Here is a 12,732-nt window from a genome sequence, read left to right as displayed (position 1 = left end):
TAATTTGATTTAGTTGGTTAATTTGGTCATCCCAAATACATCACCCTCATATACTCATAAGGTACATTTAATTCGCACTTTAACAAAGCTGATTACGCCGTACCCCCCGATTACTTCCATACTCAATTATTACTCACCAATAATTGTAAAATAGGGACTAAAAACACAAATACACAAACAATAAGCACCAAACCGTATATTATGCGAAAGTCAAAATATCGGAAACTAATCGGTAGTCAAAGTATTATTCTCCAAAAAAATCGCCGACCACCATGAAATTGTGGACCCAGAAGGTGACGTGGCTAGATCAGAGTGGGGTAATCAGTGAATAGAAAGAAAAAAATAAAATGAAAAGCTTATTATAAAAATAAAATCTCTCTCTTATAAATTTATAAACAGTATACAGACACAGAAGCACAGTTGAGTTTTTTGCTCACACCTGTGAGTCGTGACCTGTCCTTACAGAGTAGCTTCCTTTCATTACAGAAACTAAACTGTTTATTTAAGTGAAACAAACAGAAAAAAAGATTAGAAAAGGAAATTTTTAAGATCTGTCTAGTGATTATGGAGTATGAAAGAATACATAAAGTGCAGGTAAATGATTATATTTTTGTATTTTTAAACTCTTTTTAAAGTACCCAGTTTATATTTTTGATTGTTCTTGATGTTTTGGTAAGCTTCAGAGTAATGGGTACTCTGTTTTTTTGAAATTTTTTGAGTTTTTTTTGGTGCTCAAATTGCTAATTTGGTGTTCAAAGTTGATTTTTTCTTTTTATATTTTTCAAAGTATGATGTATGATTTGAAGTTGGAGACTTTTGTGGGGTTTGTTTGATGTCATTGTGTTGAAATGTCTAAATTTTTAGAGCTACTTTTATGAGACTTTTTGGGTGTAATTGGTTTCTAATTCTTGGATTTAAAAATTGCAGAGTGGCATAATATCTCCCACAAAGCTGAGGATGAAGCTGATGGGAGCTCATTATGGTAGGAAGAAGGATGGATCAAACAGTAATTCTTCAAGAACATCTCCTTCTAAGCTTGAAGATTCTGAGTTTTTTAAAAATAGCTTATTAGCCTCCAATGATGAGGAAGGTTTGTATTTATCATTAGTTTTTGCCTTTAATTTAAATGCTATTTTTTTTACATTGTGCATTTGGTTCAGATGAATTTCATAGAATTTTATGAAATTTATTTGTAAATATAGTTGTGTTTGGTTTAATTTAATTTTTGTTTTGTTTTTACCTATTGTTTAGAATTTATAGAATTGATCGTGTTTATGTAAAATGATAATCACTAAAAAAAACAATATTTCTGACTTTTTACATGTATGCCCCGACCTTTTAAAATGTCAATTTTGACCGATACATTTCAATTATAGCTTGCTTACTAAAAATTTTTCAAGAAATGCCAATTTTTTTTACTTTTTTTTAATATATGATCAAAACTTTTTAATTTTTGTCAATTGTAGCCTAATTTTGATAGGTATTTTTCGATTGGAAAAGGTTAAATTTGGTCATAAATGAAAAAAATCAAAAGGTTTGGTATTTTGGAGTGATTAAGCCTAGAGTCGAACCAAACAAGGGGTAAGTGTTTCGGTAGGTTTAGAACTTCCGGTGACTTAGATGATGCATTCTGTTGCATGAACTTCTGAGTATTAACATTGAATTTATGTTCTTTAAGTGTTTGGAAGTTGGGGTGCCTTAAATTATGCACACTGTTGCATGAATTTTGAGATTTTACGTCGAATTTTGTATACAGTTGGAGCTCCCAGCTTAGAACTTCCACCCATGGGTGATGCTTTGGTTGACTCCAGTCAAATTGAACCGACGTCTTCCCAGCTGAAGGAGACCTTCCCAAAGGAAAACGGCAACATTGGTCGTTTTAAGCTGCAGCAATTACATAAGGCTGAAAGTGCTAATTCAAGTGCAGTTCACCCTATGAGGTCACTAGAAGATGAGAACCTTGATTATGATAGTAATGCAAGTTCGTCGAGTTTTGAGTTTCATAAGGAGCGATCTGCACATAATCAATTTACGAGATCATTTTCTAGGCCTATGTCGTCTAAGTGGAACGATGCGGAAAAATGGATTATAAATAAACAGAATGTGCATCCTAATTTTTCTAAGAAGAATGGTTTTCAGAACCAAGGTAATCGGATTCAAGGATTGAGTTTGGCAAGGGTTGCTCCGGAATCAGCGAATCATGATCTTAAGCTATCACTTAGTAGAATGGTAGACACTAAACGCGTCGATTCCTGTCAGCCTGCTTCACAAATGGCATTGGAGAAGTTTTCTTTTAATCCCCCTGAAGATGTTCTCACCAATCAATGCACTCACAGTAAGGATTTGACTGAAGTGGACGGAAAAGAACTAGCTATAAGAAATTCGGCAGAAGATGCAACAGGTATAAATTTGTGTTTTGTCGTATTTCAGTTTACGTGTAAGCTGAGAATGCAATGCTTTACTTTTGTAGCTTATGTAGGAAGGATTCAGTTCGAACAACACTTGTTTTATTGACCGAAGGATCGCAAAGTTCTTTTGTAAATTTACCGTCTTCTAGGAGATATCCATTTCTTCGCTAATAACTCGGAAAGCACTCAGATTCTGTGACTTGTCATGACATTTATGTTGTTTTGTCAGCCATTTAATCCCATTTATCCAAATACTGAAGAAAGAAAACTCGGTCCTGTTCTATGCGAACACAATATTGTTTATTTGAGCGCTTTCACATTTAATCATCAGATATTTATGCAGCTCCAAATGAAACATTTCGGAGTCTAGGCGGCTTACCCATGGAACTCATATGATTAGCTTAGTCACTGAAAATGCTAGTTGTCGGTCGGGGTTTTGGGGGAGCTAATTTAGTCTTTTAGATTACGATCTGAAGTATTTGCTATGATTCACATTGTTGCTACCTGCCTAATGGCATGAATTATGACATGGCTTTTTCAGATCATCCAGTGATAAGATCTGTGTGCATGAGAGACATGGGCACGGAAATGACCCCTATTCCGAGTCAAGAGCCTTCCAGGACGGCTACACCCGTCGGTGCAACAACTCCGCTCCGGAGCCCAAATTCTTCAATTCCATCAACTCCCCGTGGAGGGGCGCCGACGTCAACACCCATGGAGTTTGGCACGGATGATGACACGCAAAATAATTATCGCGAAAATGGCAAAAAGGAGTTGACGGAGGAAGACATGAAACTAAAGACAAGAAGAGAGATTGTAGCCCTTGGAGTCCGGCTTGGCAAGATGAATATTGCTGCTTGGGCGAGTAAAGAAGATCAGGACAAGAATACATCATCAGATGAAAAGACTAACGCAGAGGAGCTCGATCGTATTGAATTTGAGAAGCGTGCAGCTGCATGGGAAGAAGCGGAAAAATCTAAACACGCAGCAAGGTTCCTTCCCTGACCCTAACACTGTTTTACTATTGAGCTAAGTTTGAATCAATATATTTTGTTTAGTGTTGCTTATTGACATTTGAAACTTGCAGATATAAACGTGAAGAAATCAAAATTCAAGCATGGGAAAGTCAGCAGAAAGCTAAACTAGAAGCAGAGATGAGGAGAATAGAGGTAACCAGTTATTCTTTCATGTTAAAGCGCTCTGCGGCTAACATTTTTAGTTCCATCTCCATTTTCATTTAATCGAATAAGCGAACAGAAACTGAAACGAGAAACACCGAAACTGATAACTATATGTTACAATCATACAATTTTAGTGTTTCAAAAGCGTTTTTGAAAACGTAAATGAAACAATGAAATATAGGACTCGATAAGTTTCCGAACAATATAGATAAGCGGTAAGGTATTATGAACATTTGTCAATACTGTTATGTAGAGAGCAAATTTTAACAGCTATATGCAAATTCTATCTTTTCAGTCGCGAGTAGAACAAATGCGAGCCCAAGCTAAAGCAGCGATGGTAAAGAAGATTGCTATGGCTAGGCAAGGATCGGACGAAAAAAGAGCAGCAGCAGAATGCAGGAAAAATAGAGATGCAGAAAGAACGGCAGCTGAAGCAGAATATATTCGACAAACAGGACGAATGCCATCGTCGAATTACATGTGTTGCGGTTGGTTGTGATCATAATGAAAAAACAGAAAATATTGAAGTAGAAGGAAGTTGTTCATCTTCTCATCGAAGCATTCTTGTAGGTTGTTTTCGAGTTTCGTAATCCGAGTGTTTGTTCCCTTGTAACTGATAGAATGATCTAAAATTGCAAATCAAATTTGTGAGAGAAGCTGGCTGATAAGAGAATATAATCCGATGAATTAGTGAATAAAACTAAGCTTGATATGTAATGAACCTCAAGATTTCAGCTCAAGACCAGTCTAACAGTTAAATCTAACAGTTAAAGCAATGGCGGATCCAAAAATTGTTTATAAGATGGGTAATATTCTACTGAAAGTTTGTAAGATAGGAAAAATTTACAAAATATAAATTTTAAGGTGGCCAATGTTTATTATTTTAAGGTAAAAGAACTATAGTATTAGATTATATATTCATATTTTTTTAAAGATAAAAAATATTAAGGTGGTCAATTGCCCACCATAAGGTCTTCCTAGGCCCACCCGTGAGATAAAGCAGTGTTTTAAAAACCGAAGGAGGCCGAACCGGTGAGGCCACCGGTTTCCGGTTTAACCGGTTCAATAACTGGTTTAACCGGTTTAATAAATTTAAAAAAATTCAAGTTCACCGGGTTTTACCGGTCCACTCCGGTTTAACACCCGATTTTTTACTGGTTCAATCCGGTTCAACACACGGTTTTTTACCGGTTCAGTCCGGTTCGATCCGGTCCAACCTGGTCTAACCAAAAGATCCGGTTTTTTACCTTTTCAGACCGGACTATTGACCAGTTCACGGTTCAACCGGTCCGACCGGCCGGTCCGGTCCGGTTTTTAAAACACTGAGATAAAGTATAATTAATGAAGTTAGCTTGAAATGGAAGCAATGCAAGATAAGCTTATTAAATAGTTAATAATTTACTTTTATTTTCATAAGTAAGATATGTATATCAGGCAGCATGTTGTCTTTTTATATCAGGTCATCAGATTTAATTTTTTAAATTATCACGAATTTTTTACAAATATAATTGTTTCATATTCAATTTGATGAGATTTTGATGAATTTTTTTTTAAAAAAGCTAAGAGATAATTTGTGTGTAGGCAGGCCTAATGGGAGGCATCAGCATCATCATAGTCTCTTGGGCTTTTTTTTAATATTCATATTTTATGAAAAAATTCTCAAAAATACTGCTTAACTTTATAATTTACAAAACTTAGACTAAAAACTTGAGAAAAAATTATTTTTGTTAAAATTATCTATATCTATATTCTATATCTATATATTATATAATTGAGAGGACCAACGGAGACTTCTCATTGATTCTCACCAAATAGAGCATTTTCATAGTCTCCAATTTTTTCAAACTACTTTAATTTTCATTATTAGATAATTAGTATTAATTTTTGATTTAAAAGATAATATATCTAATAAATTAGAGAACATGTAATTCTATTGCTATAAAAACTCTTTCAGACTTCTACTTCTATATGTAGGTATTTGAGGTTTAGGTATTCATGTGTCCAATGGGTTCCTTCTCATAATAATTAGTGTGAAATAAATAATGCATTCAGTTTCCAATTTGGATTGTTTAGTTCCTCATTTGACATTGTTTAATGGTGGATTGTGTTCTCATCGTTTGAAACAACTTCAAAAAGGTGATAGGCGTGGTAATCTGTTTAGTTAACATTTAAATGTTTTTAATTTTTATTTTTACTTTGTTCTAGGTTTTTACTTTTGTTTTCTATGTTTCTATTTGAGAGGATCCGCATAGGTAAAGGTTGTTTATTGGATGATTTTGGTGGGGTTTAATTCAGATTGAAATACAAGGTTTGTGTTGTTATTTATGTTGATGTATTGGATTATAACATTTTTCTGTATGTGTAATATTTAGTATATTGTTGTGATTGAGAATATGTATTGCTAACAAAAACTAGAAAAAGATGGTTTGTTCCTTTTTTATGTTTAATTACAATAAATCAACTTTATTGATTAATTTTGGTTACATGATATGATTAATTAATACTTGATAAAATTTATTACATTTTGATTTTTAATTACATGATTAAAAAGAATAATATTACCGCCATGTAAAACGATGAGAAAGATGCGTTGATTAGAAGAATATGCAAATATATATATAACTAACTTTTAAATTGTTAGCTTTTATTTCACTTTACTCCTTAATAAATATTTTACATTTAAAAATATTTTTTATTTTTTTATTTATTTAAGTGGTCTTTTGTTGAAGAATTAAAAAAATTGATCTAGCCTAATTTATTTGGATAATAGTTCTGGATATAACTATACCATTGTGAAGATAATGGAGAACCTACCAAACAACATGGTGATATATTTATATAAATATTTTTACTTTTTATTCCATTAAATTTATAATGAGAGAAATTTTTACCTAGACTCAATCGAAAGCCCTACCATATTTTATGGAAATAGAAAAAAAGGTATTGATGAGATAAAGATAAAAAAACCGACATAAGAAACTTATAAAAATATAAAATAGAAAAACGTATTGTAGAGATTCAATACTTTAAAACAATTAGTTATTTGTATAGATTTTTTTATTCTATTAGTTCATAAATTATGAAATATTAAATTGTAATTATTTACATGAATTTCTTATTAAAATAATTAGATACCGCGCAAATGCGCGGATATACGACTAGTATCTATATATTATATAATTGAGAGGACCAACGGAGCCCTCTCATTGATTCTCACCAAATAAAGCATTGTGATAGTCTCCAATTTATTTAAACTACTTATTTTACTATAATTGATTTAATTGATTTTTAATCTAAACAGACTTCTTATTCAATACAAATTGTCTATTTATTAGTTTCAACATGAATTTTACTCGCCTCCAGTTATTTACAATTCTATCAAACACTCTAACCTCACATTATTCTGTTGTATAACAATTGAATATCAAAATAAAGAGAATAAAAGCTCATCAGTAGGTTATATAAATAAAAATAAATAAGATAATCAGTTTAATTAACTGAGAATATACAAAGCCTATAAATTAACAAATTAAACATGAAACCCATTCATATAGAAGTAGAATTAAATAAGTGTAAATAACCTTTTATAGTGAATATATAAGAGAAGAAATGGAAAAGTTACCTAAAAAAAAGAGAAAGCTATGGATATATATAGTGGTGATTTAGGGATAATCAATCTTTTAATATTAATACATATGAAATTGATTTAATACACATTAATAGCATAAATTCTATTTAATTATTATTTGAAAAATTTAAACTTTGAACTTCTTTATAAATTCACATGTAATATTAAAAAAAATTATAATGATATGCAACTAATATATGAGAGCCAAAAAAAAAATTGTTCTATTTATTATTGAAATTTATATTTTTAGAATTCGTACAAAGACTTCAGTTATAAAGGATAAATAGGTATGCAGTCTTTTCCTATGCGATTATCGAAGATAAAAATAAACATTTATTTTGTGAAAAATTGTAAAATATCAAATCATGCAAGCAGCTTTGACGAATATCATAAAATAGTTGAAATCATGGTACCCCATTAACAATTTACTATAAGAATCAATAATATTATCAGATTTTGACAAAAAAAAATACATTGATTTTGTTAACATTGTTTTATTAATAAAATTATTAATAAAATGAAATATTAATTTAATTCCGCGCAAATGTGCGGGTTACGACTAGTATATATTATATAATTGAGAGGACCAACGGAGCTCTCTCACTGATTCTCACCAAATAGAGCATTCTCACGAGTTCCCATCTTTTAAAAAATACTAAATTTATTTTTATTTTTAATTAAAATTTAACTCAAACAATTACAATCTATTTGGACTTCTAAAGTAGATGAAATACCAATTCTATTCTACTTAGATCTATTTAATTTACTTTTATTTTTTTATTAAAATTTAATTAAAAAAATTACAATCTAATTGGACTTCTAAACTATGTGAAATACGAATTGTATTCTACTATCAATTTATCGAAAATTGAAAAACTCAAAATCAATCAAGGCGATGAAATTAATTTGAGAAAAAGAAAAAAAATTACAGCAAAATTTATGCACACCAAGTGATCTAAATTAAATTGTTTTATTCATGTAAAATTGTTCTCTTCATACCGTGACAGTCACATTGAAAAACCAGGTACTTACCACTGATATTGTGATTTGTTAGCTACTTGATATGGAAGATTAGTTTATTACCTCTCATATAAATTATAATATTCAGTTTTTTCTTTGATTTTCTCTTACTGTCAGAGTATCAAACAAAGAAAAAGTAAAGAATATTGTTTTTGGATTTCTTTTTTATTTTTTATTTGTATATGAAAACATGAATCTTTTTCATACGGGTTTTTGATTTTAGAGATGGATTTTGAATATTAGTATAAAAAAGTATTATCTTTTTTTTTTCAAAGTGATTAATTGGGGCCGAGTTACCTGTTAAAGGGATATGCGAGCAATGGTAATCATCAAACAGTCAAATATGTAATTAGAAAATCAAATATTGAAGAGATGTAAATAAATATTCAGTCAATGATACAATATGTGTATTTTTAATTTTCTGGTTTTTTTAATGTTTGTTTACCATTGTTTTTTGGAATAATGGTATGCGTGCTGGCTCCTGCAAACGTACTTAAATAACTCCAGCGGAATTTTTTGATTCTAATGAAATTGTTCTATTATATTATCAGAAACATGTCAATTTATATTAAGAAAAGTTTTATTTCTAATAAGTTAATATATTAAACCATGTATGTTTTCTGCAATGCTTGCATAATATGGAAATTATGCGTGTATTTTCTATAGCCATGATAGTTATCCTACCCTACTTTTTCTTGCCGATCAATTAGTTTATGTAGTATTTTCACATAACGTTTTATTTGCTTTGTAGTTAATATATTATTAGTTGAAATCTAATTTATAAATAAACTGATATACATTAAATTTGTATTTTATAAGTATGTTTGTAAAATTTTAGTTGCGCTATGTCCTTTTTTTGTATTTATATAATTGAAAGAATCAACAGAATCCTTTTTTTATTTTTATCAAATAGAGTATTCTCATAAATTTTATTTTATTTAAATTTTATATTTTAATTATTTTTTTATTTAAATATTTAAATATACTAAACAATCTATTTTTAATGAGATTCAAATGGATTTGAGGATAATTTATAAAAGCAATATCTCAATCTTTACTTTATAATTATCTAAAACAAAGTTTGAGAATTGAGATAATAACCAAAGAGTTGCAGAAAGCAAAAAAAATTATAACTATTATACAACTGTATATTAACTGTTAATCTTTACAAACCATTTATTTTATTGAAAATAATTTTTAAAAAATAAAACTAAGTTAAATTTTTGGCAAGCTCATATTTTGTACTATAAAATATTTATTTAATTTTTATCACATTAATATTATAGTTTATTTGCTTTTTACCCAATGTAAAAGTTATTATTGAAAAGAGAGTTTTAAATAATTTATTACTAAAATTAAAGTAGATTATTATTTTATTAGTTATATGAATTTTTTTTCATATTTTTATGTATTTTTTAATAAATATTTATTTGATTCCGCGTAAATACGCGGGACTTACGACTAGTCTATATATTATATAATTGAGAGGACCAACGGAGCTCTCTCATTGATTCTCACCAAATAGAGCATTCTCATAGTTTCCAACCTTATTAAACTACTTCAATTATATTTAATTTTTAAATTAGAAACTGAAACTAATTGATAAGTCACATTAGTTTCCACTTTTTTTAAAATACTTATTTGAATTAAATTTATTGTGACTTTTAACATCCTAATCAATGTAAACCACATGATTTATCAATATAAATACAACATATATTCATTTTCTTTTCCCGGGTGTGATTTCTAGCAACTAGGGTTTTATTTTTGCTCAAAATTAAAAGTTTAGCATCGAGTTGGAGGGTTTTATTTTTGCTCAAAATTAAAAGTTTAGCATCGAGTTGGACTATGATTATATAAGTTTTTGGAGTGTCGATTGTTGAAGAAGACGGTCATATAGAGAGTAAAGAAATAAAAGACAAGAAACAAAACTATTGATTAAGAGAAAAAGAAAATATGTGAGCTTTAAATTGAAACAGAGATACAAATGTATGGCGGAGTTTATTATTTTTTTTTGCTGGTTATTTGAATTGGGTATTCTGTAGTATGTATAGTAATACATAGTACTGTTTCTTGGTGGAAGATTATTGAAAATTGTACATATTATTTTGTATATGAACTATAATTTGAATGAGGAGTTAGGTTTTTATTATTTTTAATGGACTTTTAATAGACATGCTTATTTTTATTGTTAATGGTTCATCCTAAACTATGTTTGTAGTACTTAATTTTCATAAGCTACGTCTCTTTTATACATTTAGTGTTATTATTTATTTTAATTTTATTATTTAAAGAATTTACACTGAGTCGAAATCAAATGATCATAACTCAGCACATCCATACCTGAATTCCCCCTAGAATAACAGCTTATATTATCACTTCTTGAGTTGCAACTTGGTATATGCAACTGGCTTACACAATTATTTGATTAACTTCTTTACTAAATACTAACGCATAGAAATTTCTAATCTCATTTATTTTTTCCTTCTATTTTGTTTCTCTTTTTCTATTGTTTTTTACTTGGCACTAATTTAGAAAATTGTCTAATTTCTTAAGTATATTTTGTATTTTTGATATTTGAAAATTTATTTGCAGGGATAGCTTTATAATTTTGGTATATTGTTTTTTGGTTGATGTGTCTTTAAATCACTTGGTGAGCTTCATCAATCTTTATGTCCCGAAAAAAATAAAATATAGTAGGAATTAAAGTCTGCGACAAGTAATAAGTAACTTCAATTTTCTTCACCCTTAAAATTTTATTGCGTTATTATTTATTTTATTTTATTTAAAAATATTATATTTATATCAATTTTATCATATTATCTATAAACATTCAGAAATATTGTATTCGACCATTTTAATAATGTTATCATTGAATGGTGATTGTGTAATACATTAACATTTGTAAGAGTTGTAGGAACTGTTATACTCTAATTTTATATACATCAACAACTATAATGAGCAAAGTTATTGAGAAAAACTTAAACTCTGTAGGTCAACAACAGTAGTTATCTTAACACATTAATTATACAAAAAAAAATTAAAAAGTTACTAAAAATGTAGCACTGTTGAGGAAAAAAATGATGAATGCTTAGAGAAAGGGCTAATGTCATAAAAATTCACCAACACTAATGGAGCTGTGACATCTCAGCACCGTGCATGAATATGAGAAAAAGTGGTAGTTCGTGTATGAAAATGAGAAAATTTAAACTGCGTGATTAAAATGAGAAAACACATAAAATTCGTGATTTCTATTGTTTATATTAACATTACATTAAGAAAATTTATATTGTTTTACACACAATTTAAGAAGATATAAATTCATTTTTAGTTCCTCTTTTATGTTTTATAATGGTTTTATAATTCTATTTAAGTATTAATTATTCTATAAATTGTATTTAACCTTTAAGATAAAAAAAAATAGACAAATTTAAAAAAATTTAGTTGAACTTTATAAATAGAATAAAGAGAATTATTCTTGAAAGTCTTTGGAGCTAAGCATGAAATATTTACAAAATTATGAGCTAATGTAAATATAAATTAAATAAATTTTATAATATTAAAAAGTTAAAATAAAAAATTATGAATATTTGATATTTTAAAATAATTAATTATTATAATTAATATAAAAAAATTAGTTTACTTAGTTTTATTAGTTTATAGACTACTCATTGATTCTCAAGATTTGATTGAGAGGACCAACGGAGCCCTCTCATTGATTCTCACCAAATAAAGCATTCTGATAGTCTCCAATTTATTTGAACTACTTATTTTTACTTTAATTGATTTAATTAGTTTTTAATCCCATTTTTTTAAAAACTCTTGTATTTAATTAATTTTATAGATCACTTTCACTTTACATTAACATTCTAACGCGAGTAAACTTCTATTACCAACATACGGCAAATTCTCTGCCTCATTCAATGTTCATCTTCAAGCAAAACGAACGAACAATTCTATGTGACGTCATTCCACCATAAAGCAAAAAAAACATCAAACACATTCTAGACCAAGAAGACTAAATTATGGAGCTGTTTGTATCATTGTATAATGCATTGGGGATAAGTGTGCAAGAAGATTAAAGGCAAGAAAACTAATTTTATTTTGGATTCAGGTGTTTGTTACTTTATTAGTTAATCATTGTGTTCTCACCTTATTTTTTTTTATCGTTGTGTTTTTAATATTTTTTTTAGTTAAATTTGATTAAAATAGTAATTAACCCATATAACTATGAATTTCTTCATGAAAGCTGAACGGAAAGTAAGTAGGGCATCAAAAAAAATTGTTTGATTGCTGGAGAGTATGAGAATAAACAAAGAAAAGAAATACTGAAATATGGCCGCTAAGATCAAGGGTAGAAGTTTATGCTTTCCCAAAAAATTAAATACCAAGTTTACTAATCACTGAACGTTGTAATGACAAATCATTTATGCATAAATTAATTATAAACCATAGACTATAGACTATAGACATGATTTTTGTAAACCAAAATACC

At 28.8% G+C, this 12,732-nt stretch overlaps 1 protein-coding gene across 1 annotated transcript; it reads left to right on the top strand.

Annotated features, from left to right (window-relative positions):
* The first annotated feature begins 390 nt into the window (after positions 1-390).
* On the top strand, positions 391-4,329 carry LOC126682744 (uncharacterized). Its single transcript, XM_050378496.2, has 6 exons — positions 391-594; positions 928-1,090; positions 1,757-2,401; positions 2,950-3,400; positions 3,496-3,577; positions 3,885-4,329. Exons 1-6 carry the CDS (start codon positions 565-567, stop codon positions 4,086-4,088), a joined length of 1,575 nt encoding a protein of 524 aa, XP_050234453.1. The 5' UTR covers positions 391-564; the 3' UTR covers positions 4,089-4,329.
* The last annotated feature ends 8,403 nt before the right edge of the window (positions 4,330-12,732 follow it).

This window comes from Mercurialis annua, linkage group LG5 (assembly GCF_937616625.2).
Source record: "Mercurialis annua linkage group LG5, ddMerAnnu1.2, whole genome shotgun sequence".
Lineage (NCBI taxonomy): Eukaryota > Viridiplantae > Streptophyta > Magnoliopsida > Malpighiales > Euphorbiaceae > Mercurialis > Mercurialis annua.
Note: the sequence above shows the minus strand (reverse complement) of the source record. Positions and strands in the feature narration are given on the sequence as shown.